This window comes from Mastacembelus armatus, chromosome 6, assembly GCF_900324485.2.
Source record: "Mastacembelus armatus chromosome 6, fMasArm1.2, whole genome shotgun sequence".
Taxonomy (NCBI): domain Eukaryota; kingdom Metazoa; phylum Chordata; class Actinopteri; order Synbranchiformes; family Mastacembelidae; genus Mastacembelus; species Mastacembelus armatus.
In genome coordinates, this window is record NC_046638.1 from 18,538,539 (window position 1) to 18,552,152 (window position 13,614).

At 38.8% G+C, this 13,614-nt stretch overlaps 1 protein-coding gene across 1 annotated transcript; it reads left to right on the plus strand.

Annotated features, from left to right (window-relative positions):
• Window positions 1-1,171: 1,171 nt before the first annotated feature.
• LOC113132447 (monocarboxylate transporter 13) lies at window positions 1,172-8,034 on the plus strand. The gene is made up of 6 exons (XM_026310506.1): window positions 1,172-1,417; window positions 2,211-2,458; window positions 3,029-3,172; window positions 3,257-3,960; window positions 4,139-4,379; window positions 7,211-8,034. Exons 2-6 carry the CDS (start codon window positions 2,236-2,238, stop codon window positions 7,387-7,389), a joined length of 1,491 nt encoding a protein of 496 aa, XP_026166291.1. The 5' UTR covers window positions 1,172-1,417; window positions 2,211-2,235; the 3' UTR covers window positions 7,390-8,034.
• The last annotated feature ends 5,580 nt before the right edge of the window (window positions 8,035-13,614 follow it).

Consider the following 13,614-nt stretch of genomic DNA (forward strand, 5'->3'; position numbering starts at 1 on the left):
GTTCCAGAAGATCTAACATGGTCAAAATACCATAAATAATGGTTTGTTGCCCTATTAAAGCAAGACTTCGGACATCTGTTGATGTAGGAACCCACAAATACTTGGCACAACACCTAAAATGCTTGTCCCCAGTAACAATCTGGCACGCCACAAAGCCTGGTACTGTGCCTCTTTAGTGAACTGTAAAGCTCATTAAAGAGAAGCTTCATAAGCTGAATTAATAGTTTGCAAAAGTTTATTGGCAGGCTGTACCACAGAGAGGCAAAGAGTCAAAGGTAATTTATGAAGCATTTGTCAGATCTGTTTGTGGGATAATGAAGCTATCTGACTGTAAAAAGTCTTGTCACATTTCAGATAATGTTTGTCTTTCTCTTATTTGTTAACGAGGATGTCAGTGTTACACAGTAATAACCAAGCATGCCAACTCACAACAACAGTAAACTGCATCTCTGTTTGTGATTAACTTGTCCTTGCTGAATTGTTTTTTGAGCTTAGAACTTGAAAACTGAGTCTTGATTAGAATAATAAAAATAGCATTTAGGCATTTTTTTCTTATTTGATATCTTATAATTTCACATTAGCTCTATGTGAAGCAGCAGGAGAGACGTGAGTATGAGAAAGCTTATCACTTATGAAAGGACTTGAAGAACGCCCCACTGTGTTGCCTTACCCCATGCAGAACATTGTCTTGGTTTTTGTAGCTTGTAGCTTCATCTCCCTGTGTGGGTGTTTATCGTGTGCCAGTTAATATTGCCTGTTGTTGTTAATGTTTCATTTTCTTGACGAATGGTGGCAGTTTATAGCAGGAGCATAATAATGTAACTGTTTCCACATATGACCCTAGTACTACACTCCTGCATGACAACAGGAATTATTAAAAAAATATGTTAAAATGTTACAGTTTGAGGAATCATGTTCTTTTATTTTATTTTATTTTTTTCATGCCCTTGGTTCAGTTTTTGTCCTCACTGTGATTTTCATTTTCAGAAAGGTTTCAGGCGATTAAACTTTGCCTCTGCATGTGTCTTTGTTTTCAGAGTGTCTGCATACTGAGAAAAGAAGTTACAAAGATCTGTCCTTGGTTATCTGCTCATGTTCATGTGCATTAGTCCTACAGTAACTTTCCTCTGGGGTTTCATTTAACAAGGCACACATTACCAACAGCATTTTCCTGAACATGTTTTTTAACCCTCTTTGTCTTTACAGTCTCTTTGTCTTCACAGTGTTTTTTTCTGGCTTGTGCTGTCTCTGTCACTTATTGTCCATATCTGACCCTTGCACTGTACCTGTTTTCCTTTTTCTGTGTGTAGCAGCTTCTCTGAAAGTGCCGAACCACAGCTTAACGTTTTGAAACCACACCAAACCTGGACAGCTGGCCTGCAGGAGTAGTATAATGGCTTCACTTTGACCTTGACAGGTATGGTAAAGTAGAAATATGACTTCACACATGATATATTGTGTGTAAAATCTGGGAATTGTGTTGTATTCACCTTGATGTGCACTGCAACCTTTTGGGGTCATGCTCCAGATTTGGGTCCAGATTTTTTCAGTCCACCTACACAGAAGGTGGGTAATCTCCATAATTAAAATGCTTGAAAATCCTTTGTAAACAGGCCCTTGTGCAGTCTGCGAACCTTCATTATTATTATATGTGTATTAAATATTTTTCATCAACTGAAAAAAAATTCAGCTAAATCCTGTCGTGCTTGGCAAATCTCATCTGGTTGCAGTGACAGTGGCCCAAAGAGATGACAAATAGCTTACAATGGTAACTTTTTACTCTCTATTTCCTATATGGATTTCTTACATTCTGTTCAATACTGGCCTTTCTTCGTATATGATATATTTGTCTTTTTTGCAAAGCAATTTAACAGACATGTCAACGTCAAATCTAATACCTGCCAATGTCACCTGACATGGAAATTCTAATATCTGAATGATTATATCTATTGTATTTAAGTTTGTACTCAAGATAACTGATGTTCCATGGTATTGTTTCTGAATTTCAGTCAGTGCAGCATTCACTTTTATGGATGCCATTATACAACTAACAGAGATTTGGTACAGTAGAACCACATTAACCCTTCTTCTCCTCATGTCATTGCTTATATACCAATCACTCTAAAATCCAGTGACATGTAAATTCATCTGCAGAATTTGGTTATTGCTATACAGAAGATTAAAAATGGCATCCTTGTGTCTCTCCTTAGAAATTTGAAATCAGTGCAGATCATTATGGTCTCTCCAGTCAAGGCTCAGAGGGAGAAGGCAGCTGTGGCCCCTGATGGTGGCTATGCCTGGTTCGTCTTGCTCTCCTGCTTCTTAGTCTTTGGTTTGACCTTTGGTGTCATCAAAGCCTTTGGTGTATTTTATGTTGAGATATACCGATACTTTGAAACCACAGCAACAGAAACTTCATGGATCACATCCATTTCTGTAGGTACCATTCATATTGTGGGTAAGTATGATCATTTCTACTAATGGACATAGGCCTTCAATGTACTGGACATTACACATCAGTCAATTTATAATTACTTCAATGTTTTCAGAAATTAATAATCATATCTTTTGGAATCACCCTACTTTTGGGACCTTGATGCAAATGATTTAGCACAAAATCAGCTTAGAGATTCTAACCACCAGGTGGCTCTCTTCTTCTCAAAAAAGGCTAGACAAAAGCAAAACAATTTGATCTCTAATATTTTCAGTGCATGGGGAAATTAAATTATTACTGACTACTGACTACACATGTAGAACTTTCCAGTCAACAAAAGGCACTGGGATCAATTTAAAAACTCTTTACCCTGTTTCACTGTGTAACTCTCACTGAGAATATTACTCAAACAGGAATATATTTCAAGAAAACATCTACATTTAGGCATCTTAAAAATAAATAGGATGTTTTGACTGCTGAAAAGTATATAAATATGCTGTACCAAATACTGTAATTTAGTAGCCCTGAATTGCTTCACTATATTTCAAATTTTAAATTGGATCATTTGTACATGCCATGTATGTCCCGCTGCAGCTCCTGTAGCGACTGCTCTGAGTGCTCGCTACAGCCATCGCTCTGTAGTGATAATGGGTGGACTGATATGCAGCCTAGGAGCCATTACAGGTGCTTTTGCTTGTAACCTGATAGAGCTCTACTTAACAGTGGGGTTCCTAAATGGTGAGTGGTTTGATACAAACATGCCACATACAAATTAATCCCAAAACATACTAACAAAATAACATATTTACTGGTCTCTCATAGGTTTTGGTTATGCATTAACCTGGACCCCTACAGTAACCATTCTGGGATTCTACTTTGAGAAGAAACGTCCAGTGGCTAATGCCTTGAGCAGTGCTGGAGAGTGTATCCTTACCTTTGTCCTTACACCCCTGTTCCAGCTGTTAATTGACATTTTCTCCTGGAGAGGTGCTTTGCTGATCCTAGGGGGTCTGCAGCTTAACCTGTGTGTGTGCGGGATGCTGCTGAGGCCCCTAAACGCCACCAGAGACATGACTCATGTTTGTGAGGTCAAAGCAGAGGAGGAAGGATTGTCTGTGGAATTGCTCACAGAGAATTCAGAGCAGAGCAAACGAAACTGTCATGAGAAGGAGGAGCTGAGAATAAATGAGCAGGGGACAATTCAGATGTGTCCCAAAGATGCTGAGGAAATACCTCCTTCAACCAGTGACTCAAGCATCAGAACCAAAAGGGCTGAACCAAGGAATAAAATCCTTCGTTATGTAGATTATACCCTAATCACTAATGCTGAATTCATGGTCTACTCAATGTTTGGAATATTTGCTTCCCTGGGATTTTTTGCCCCAGCCCTGTTCCTAGTCCCATTTGCACGAAGTAAAGGGATTGAGGAGTACCAGGCAGCTGCACTCATGTCTATCTCTGCAGTGCTGGACCTGTTTGGACGAGTGATCTTTGGCTGGGTGGCAAACCTGAGACTGGTAGAAACGGTATGTTCATTTTAGTGCAGTTTGTGGAAAAATGGCATCAAACTCCAGGTGTAATTCTCTGCAAGAAATAAAATAACAGATATCTCAACCTATTCTTCTAATAAAACAGCATATATAATAAAAGTTTGTACAGCCTCATCACTAGAGCAGCTGTTTCCATCATCTCTGTTCTTTCCAGGTGAAGCAGCTGACAGTTACAGTGATTCTGCTTGGTACTGTGTTACTCCTCGGCCCACTGGCCTCCTCATTTTTCCAGCTCGCTGCCTTCAGTGCAGCATACGGCATAGTGTATGGTGCCACTGTTGCCATTTACATCACCATGCTGGCTGAACTGGTGGGTGTCCAGAGGCTTGGAAGTGCTTTGGGGTTCTTCATGCTGATACGCAGCAGCGGAGCCCTGCTTGGACCACCCATTGCTGGTGAGTTAGTAAGATGCTTTCTTGGTTAGCTGTAAGTATGCAGTGTACCTACTGTGAATATCAACAGGAAAAATATTTTGGAGTTGTTGCTAGAAAATTCCATGTCGCCAATTCCACCATGATACCTGAACGCCAGCAAGAAATAAGCAAGAATTTGGATACCAGAGTGTAAAATTAAATAATATTTGTTATGTGTTCTGATCTGTTCTCCTAACACATTAAATTACAGCGCGGCTGTGCCTTTACACTGTTCTGCATTGTTACTACAGCTCATTGAGTCTATGTAACCTAAATTAGATTTTATACCTTCCTATACCTTCCTGACAGGCAGCACCACCCTTCAGTTATTCTTGGATTTTATCAATGGTCCATCCCAGAGGACATTGGGTTTTTATATATTAAACTAGGCTAAAATTATGATATCACCATTTTTTATGATCATGCTAATTTCATGGCCAGTTGCTTTCCAATGACTTCTTTCTGTGTTAAATGAAGTTTCTTCTCCACTGAGTTTGTATTCTGTTACTTGAGACATTTGTTAAAATTCATGCAGTGTGTCCTACAGAACATGTGAGCAAGTGTAGTACATAAAAAACAAGAGCTGTAGAAAATGCCAAAATATCCTGACAGCAAAGAGGATTTTTTTCCCCAGGCCTCTTTAAAACTGCAGTAACTGATTTTGCTATAAATAGCACTGACACCATCCATCCATCCATCTTCTATACCCGCTTTTTCCTGGTTCAGGGTCACGGGGATCTGCTGGAGCCTATCCCAGCTCTCTCTTGGGTGGAAGGCAGGGGTACACCCTGGACAGGTCACCAGTCTGTCGCAGGGCCACATATAGACACACAAAGACAGACAACCTCACACACTCACACTCACTCCTACGGGCAATTTTAGAGTCACCAATCAACCTAACATGCATGTTTTTTGGACTGTGGGAGGAAACCGGAGTACCCGGAGTAAACCCACGCAGGCACAGGGAGAACATGCAAACTCCACACAGAAAGGCCGGGATGCGAAAGCACTGACACCAGTTTGTTAAATTCATATGGTGGGTCAGTAAAAATTTTGGACAGATACACACATCCAGCATGTATGTAGTTTGTGTTAACCTGAAAAATGGAAGTCCAGTGTTACCTCCCATTTAAATTCCCCTTTAGCTCTTCACCAATTCCTGAAGGAAACATCTGGCTCTTTAACTCCTAAATGCTACACTGTGCTCACTGGTCAGTATTTTAGTCATTAACATTTACTCTTTGGTCTTTAGTTGGTTAACTGGACAGAGCTTTTTTTGCCTTTACTGAAAATGATGATGAGTGGAAAGAGGCAAAATCTCACTATACACCTGAATGAAATTAATTTACAGAGTGGGGTAATATTCCTTATGGGTTCATAATCACTGACTTACAGATATTTGATCCATTGTTCGAACAAAAGTTTTGAATATAGCAACTTTAAGTCAGTAAAATCTATAACAAATCCAGCAAACATGGAAAGTATTATGAACATCTAGTGTGTTGCAAAACATCTTATTATTATAATCCCTTTTTTCTGATTTTCATGACGTGCATTTTTACTTTTGTGTTTAATTGATAAAATTAATTGTGGATAATGACACCTCCTTAATGATAGGCATGAGTATAATATTTTGTAAGCCACCACCCCTTCATAATACATGTATATACATTTTAAATTAAACATTTTGAGTAAACAGATACATTTGGCAATGCCATGAAAGCACAGCATATGCAAATGCTACCATGGCAATCTGCAGTTATCCTCATTAATCTATTCTATTTTGAAATTAAAAAATAGACAGCTGTTAAGCTAATACAGTACTTAAAATGCCCTTTGTGCTCTCAGTGGAATAGAATAATTTCCCTGTCCTCTCTCTATGAAACCCATCACGAGCTGCAGTCACATTACCCACAGCACTGTCCTACAAACTAGCAAGCATTTAAATGTACTCATCAGCTCGTCTTTCACACCCAGGCATAGACACTTTCTCCAGAAAGTGCCCTGGCTTTGAGCACAGCTAGCAGTTAAGCAGATGGGAAGAGGGTAAAAACACATTATTCTAATAGTAGCTTGGAATCTCTGCTATTTGTTGCTATTGTCATGCTCTGCAGGTTGAATGTATATGTGATATATGGCACTGTTTATTATAAATTAACAGGAGTCTATTGCCACTGGCCTGATACATTAGGAAAAGCTTAAATAACATCAACAAATATTTTTCATTCTTTGCCCATTCCTCATTTTACTTTTAATATCTCCATAAGTCGCCTTTTAACAAGTTCCTGAAAACCTCCTAATTTGGATTCAAGCAATACAACCACATGTAAATGTTAAATTTTAGATGATGCTAAAGGCATGACACTGACCTCAAATAAAGTCAAGTGCTAATTGGAGTGAAGTAGATATTAATATAGCCCATGGTGTCCTATTTATAACTAAATATGTTCCCTCTGACACAGAGGCTATTTCTATCTTATTTACTGCACTGTTCAGTACTTTGAAGAGAGTCGATGGATGTTGAGGATGCATGAAAGCGTTCTAATTATGCTTCCTCCATGGGAGGAAAGCACTAGCATCACTGCTTCAGGATGAAATTAATCTTCGTGCAATCCTCCCTTCCTTATTTCTGCCTCGGTCTTATGCCTCATTTATAACTAGCTGCTACTAAATGAGGCTAAAATGATAACATAATTGTGATGTTGTTATATTTGGACCAGCATAAGTGAATTCTAGTCAGGAAAGAAAGATTACAAAAGAAATATGACTGCTGCCACGCAAAGCATTCTCACATACAGTGCTTTTCCTTTTAGGTTTCTTCATTGACAAGACAAGTGATTATGGGACAGGTTTCCTCATGGCGGGTGGGGCGTTCATCATCTCTGCTTTGTTCCTGCTCCTCCTCCATAAGATGATGCACAGGCATCAGAGGTCAACCACCAAGAACCAACTGGACAAAACAGGGCAAAACTTCAGCACTGCAGACAAATAGGTACATATGACCAACAATGGAGAAATCGTTTTAGTGAGATAGTATGTAGATGGTGTGAATTTACTGTAGTAACTCTGCAGGAAACAAAATGAGATAAGAGTGATCAATACCTTCCAGACAGATGACAGCAGATCTGTTTAATTTCAGTGGTTATAAAGAAAGAAATGCTGCATAAGAGACAGTGACAAATATTTTTACAGATGCAAAATTTCCAATATGATCAATTCTGCAGCCATATTTTGAGTCAGCAGGTGATTTAAACACACCTGATTGATAACATATGAAGCTGTCTATATATTTTTCCCTTTGCACATGAAATCCTATTGTCTTATGTGTCAAACAAAAGATTAGGTCTTTGTATATCAGTTACTCAAATGAAAATTATTGAAATTAAAAATGGTTAAAAATGGTACATTTGTGTTGGCTATTGATGACTTAATTTCTAAAGTGTGTACTGAAAATAACCTGCTGATTTGACTGTTGTCTTACTATTGAATAGGCGTTATCAGCGTAGGGTGAAATAACTCTCCTATTTAAGAGAAATGTAAGAATTAGGATACTTCATCCTGAATTCTTTATTCTTTTGCTGTTTTAATTATTTATGGTTAAATCATACCTTCCCTTTATAACCTAATATTCTTTGTACACTCCCTAAACTCATTTTCTGGAATACATTAACCTTTAGTAAAGTCATTAAAAACAGTACCTAGTTTGTTTTTATGTTACTCTGGTGCACAAAGTGTTGTGACAATGTGACAAGGAGGCTTACGGACGTTTGTTTCATTTTGTCAAAATTACAATTTCAGAAATTGACTCAAAAGACATAACATCTTTTACATGCATTGCCTCTAAGTCATTCCTAGTGAATGTTCTTGTCTTGTGTTAGGCACAAAAAATGTCTGGTGGCACAGTTAAAATGAGACTCTGGCTCCCTCCAGTGAGAAGCTTCTTATGTTGCATTTGCAGGGCTCACAGTTTGATTACTGAGTTAGGAAGCACAGATATATTATATCAGCAGATTAGGGAATTTACTTACATACTCTAAACAACCCAATTACACTAGGTTGCATCAGTTTTTCATTTCAGTGATTAAAACCTATGTAAAATATATGAAATATGCTGTTAACTTACAAGCCAATTTTAAACACCCATAAAAGTAATGGAGAGAGTCAAATTACATTGCTGCAACAAAATAAGTTATACAGTGAGCTCCTTCCTACGTTCCATCCATTACAGCCTAAAAGCCAGAGAGAAAAGCTTTTCTTCTTCCTCTGCTGCACAATGTTTGGTAAGAAAACTGGCTTTCATAACTGTGAATCAACAAGAGGCACCAGATAAACGTCTTCAACCTGGTATACTGCAAATATAACAAGCATAAATAAACATGTCACTCTCCATAAATTTGCAATAACAAATTCCAAGCTGAGGTTTACAAACAGTGAAAATGGTTGAAATCAACCCTGCACAAACAAACACACACACACACACACACACACGCACACACCTACAGACACACACACATTCACTCATACAGGCACACTAAAAGAAAAGAGACTACAGAAAGGAAAACTTGCCGCAACATGAGAGCTGGTCACCAAATACCACAAGCCTTTGATCTGCCAGACAGCAACAAAAGCATAATCCATGTTTCATTGAAACTCTACATGAAAAGCAAACACATACACACACACACGCACACACACACACACACACACACATACTGGCTATAATGCACACAAAAGGAATAACACCCATGTTTAAGCAATAAAAAAAAAAACGATGTGGAGTTACAGACCATTTGTTGTAAAATAAAACATTTGTATTTACTGAGCTGATAAATGAATGCATGTCCTTACAGTAACTAGGATTTGATGAATCTTTTGTCCTGACATCACAGTCTGTGTAAATGACTTTTTAAGGGCCACGCCACCAGTTGTATACATGAAGTTCAGTTTACTCATCAAGAGGAGCACAACCAATCCTGTGAACACTTCCACAGTGAGTCCTGCAGCTCTGGAGGGAGCTCTGAAAAGTCTGAAAGAAATAACACTGACAATGTCATAAAGATGTCATCAGCCTTACATTGTCTTGAGGTTAAAGAAGTGGCATTTAGGAGATAAAGAGGGTTTGATAAGTTGTGGACCTTGACCCATGCTAGGACCTGAAAGTCATATCTCAGCCTCCAAGTCAGCACTTTGAACCATTCATTTCTTAAAGTCATTCTCTGATAGTCCCACTCACTGGTACTTCACAAAGTGTCGTAGTAAATTGCCTCAGCACCTGTTTAACTATGTAGCCTTAAGTCAAACGTTCATGTAGAGCAACTCAGTTTCCACCTAGCTCAGACACCCAGTGTGTTGTGTATGCTGTGTGCAGAGGGGGCAGCAGGGACTGTCTACATTTGATCCTTTCAACATCAACTTCAGAAAACATAGGATGAGCTTTGAAGTTGGACAGGATTTTCTGAACACCTCCCAGTCACTTTGACCCTTCACTGGAACCCCTGGGCATAAGGTCACTATAGAAATAGCTGAAATGGTTTTTTTGGTGTTTGTTTTGTTTTTTGTTAGTTTTTGTTTTTGAGCCAACCCTGGAGTCATGCTGAAGAATACCACTCAGCTACCTGAGTTCAAAGTGCAAGAACAAGAAAAAAAAGAAAAGAGAGGGAAGACAGAGAAGATAGATGGAGAGACAGGGTGAAAAAGGAATGGGGGACAAGAGAAGGGAGAACAGAGACAGTAGCTGCATGTGAGAGAGAAGAAACCAGCTGGGAGAAAATTGGGTGAGGAAAAACAAAGAGGGAAGCTTAAAACTGTGGAAGAGCACAAGAAGGGAGAGAAAAAGTTGCCAAGATACAGTAGGAAAAAGGCAGAGGGAAAAAAGCCAAGAAATGTGAAAGAAAGAGAAAGTGAGGGAAATGAGGGAAAAGAAGCAATTACTGTATACTGGGGAAAACCCTCACTGTAGATATGCACAGTGAGACTTTGTTGGGGCCATTAGAGGATAAAGGATAATACACTAACTATATCTTTGTGACAGGGAAGCAGCTGAGTTCAGGGATGACTCCAACCTCCTCAGTCAATAGAAGAAAACATGTTGGAAATGAGAAATGATTGGTCCTGTACAGGTGGGATGGCATAATGAACATAGATTAAAGTTATAGCTTTAGACATGGACAGCTTCATGTGCTGTTTGGTCTGCTGCTGAGCTGAGATCTCACTGACAGACAGATTCTTAAAAATATTTGAGTTTTTTGTCTGAGGAATTTTCCACAAGTTCAGCCTCCAAAAAGAAGCTCTAGGAATGTGCAGAGATGAATGCTCTGTATATCTATTTAAAAAAACCCTTCTGTTGAAGTTCAACAAAACAATCAGCATAAGCATTAGTTCTATTTATAAGCACATAGTTCTAATAAATTTAGAAGTTACTGAAAAATATTGAAGAGAGGAAGATAGTACTAAAGTCAGACAGATGTTTAGTCTACATGAAATCTTCTTTGTCTGTGGCCGATTAAAGACCCTTTGTTTCACTATCTGCACTATCTTCAGCTTAATGTTTTCGTTCTTTCTTCTTCTTGACCTTCCTCCTCTTCTCTATTTTCCTTCTGCGAGTGCTAGTCCCTATCTTTAACCAGCTGTTCCACATGGCCATTGTGTTGTCATACCTCGAATACACTTAAAAAGGCACTGATTCAAAGGCACACAGAAACAACAATACATCATATTTCAGACATGAATACATATTTTCGTACGCTATAGATGAGAAGGCACATTTTAAGATTATGCTGAAACTTTTCCACTCTTTCTTGGTGTATTTGGTTTATAGTAAAGTGGAGTGGGTGGTGCTCATTCAACACTCCTTTTGTTTTTATTGTCAAATCTACAATGTAATCTTGCTCTTTGCATGCATCTTTATGTGCGTGTGTGTGTGTGTGTGTGTGTGCGTGCGTGTGTGTGTGTGTGTGGGTGTGTGTGTGTGTGCTTTATTTCATCACATCACTCAAGTATAAACTCAATCTGTACAAAGACAAATACACATCTTATCACTGAGTAAAACTGCCATTAGGATATATCATCAGACAGACATTAAATATGCCAAGATGCAAATATTGCTCGCTGAACTTTTCAGTGTGAGAGAGTAAAACAGAGCAAAGTACAGTTTTATGGCTGTTGATATACAGCAAATGAAATGGACTAAATTAGTTTGGAATGAACTGTATCAAACTACTATAAACACTTTATTAAATACAAGTGCAACAAGAACTAAACCCTAAATGAAATCGCATTAGAATAAATACAGGGGAAGTTTATGTATTTCTAAAGACATAGTTTATGATTGTAAGTTTTGTGTAGGAAGTATTTTAGGTGTGTTAATGGAATGTATTTGTGCTTAGACGTTAGCTGGTGAGTGCGATTTTAACCCCTCTCCAAATCCAGAAGCCTAGTTCATACCAACCAAGCATACCGATAACCCCCAGGCTGACCTCTGACCCCAGCTGACAGCTCTGATTTGGAATGAATGGCTTTGACAGGGGCCTGCTTCAGGCTTCAGCACTCTGACACAAGAGCAGCACCAGCATAGTGTGCTAATAAACATTAAAATGATAATGAAATGAGGGTAAATATATCTTTTTCCTTATTTGGGGACAGACATTTAATCCATTGCTGGTCACAGTGATCAGCTGAGTATTCAGAAATGAAAACTTTTTACAGTGATGAAATGGGTGGCATCTTATAATTCAGTATCTAGCTTGGAAACCTGCCTACCAGTAGCGGTGCCTGAGGTAGCAACTCTTGTATTGAAGAAATTGGCTTTTGAATAGCTGTCTAAAGTATGGACAAGCACTGAACTGACATGGTGAACATGGTAAAATTTTAAAATCCCAGTTCTGGTTTGGGTTCCACCCCATATTTTCCCTGGATCTTGTGGATGTTTCTAGAAACTCAGTCCTGATCCAGTCTCTGTATCTTTTGCTTGGATTGGGTTGACTCTGTGTTTTGGGCTCTTACTCTGCCTGTGGTTCTCCATGCAAGTGTCATCTACCTGGACTTGAAGTGAGTTTTGTTTTCACCTTTTGTAAGTAATTTGCACACAACTTGCCTGTCTCTTCATGTCAGTATTTGGGTCCTCAGTCCCAGTCTGGTGTTCAAAACAAATTATGACAGAAAACAATATATCTTGGAAAAAACAGTATGTTAGCATAGTCATAGTTAGCATGTGGAGCTTCACAGAACTACTGCAATGGCTGTGGACATTTAGTTTTGTTTGGTGGTATTTTGTTATAAAAAAATGGCATTCTCCTGTGACAAAATGTGTATGTAATTTATTCAGTAGCTCAGATATTTTTGTGAAACTGTTTGAAAATTCAAATATTCAAAGCAACTGTTCCCTGTTAATGTCTTACACAAAATGCGAAATGAAATATGGTGAATTACAGAAGCAACCATAATTAGGCACAGGTATCTTCACTCAGACATAGATACATTAAATGAATACTGTATATAGCACACTATGTACATTGTTGTGGGAAACATGAAAACCACAGACTCTCAACATGTACACATTAAAAGCTGACCGGCAATCTCTGTCTGCTAAGTACAGATATTCAGTCCAGATGCACTTCTGGACTTCATGATGAAACACATGCCACACACATTCCCATTTGGCTTATATAAAACCATACCTACTGTGCTCATTTGTCACGTGTGGCAGTGAACCTGTCGTGACCACTGAGCCAGATCCATCTCTAGACAGCTACCAGCTCTTACACCATGAGTCAGACTGGAATTAATCTTGACCATCAGAGTGTAGAAGCATGTGATATGAAGCCCCATGAGCCCTGCAGACACTCCACCCTGCAGATCAGTTACAGTGCCTCCGGAGGACGCCGCTCAGATGAAAGGAATTTCTGTCTTTTGTGAGGAGAGTCTCTCTGAGCATGGTGATCCTCCTTGTCTAATTTCTGTCTTATATAACCTCCAGGTTTCATACTTCTATTTCATTCATAGCTGTGCAAATGGGTGCTGTGTGCAGACTGAATTCCATGTCCTGTTTTTCAGGTGTATTTATGTGTATGTGACAGTTCAGTTTGTATAGTCATACACTGAAGTTCTTGCATCAGTAGACTGGAATGTGTGAACATTCTTCCCCTTGTCGTGATCGTGAATACAAATGTTTACTTTATTTGATGTCCATGTAAACTCTACATTCCAGGTTAGGGAAGGA

What these genes read in the sequence shown, in the direction of transcription:
- LOC113132447 (XM_026310506.1), top strand. Translation starts at nt 2,236, where the DNA reads ATGGTCTCTCCAGTCAAGGCTCAGAGGGAGAAGGCAGCTGTGGCCCCT. An exon ending in AGGTACCATTCATATTGTGG is followed by an intron (nt 2,459 to 3,028) that starts GTAAGTATGATC and finishes GTCCCGCTGCAG; the next exon opens with CTCCTGTAGCGACTGCTCTG. An exon ending in AACAGTGGGGTTCCTAAATG is followed by an intron (nt 3,173 to 3,256) that starts GTGAGTGGTTTG and finishes GGTCTCTCATAG; the next exon opens with GTTTTGGTTATGCATTAACC.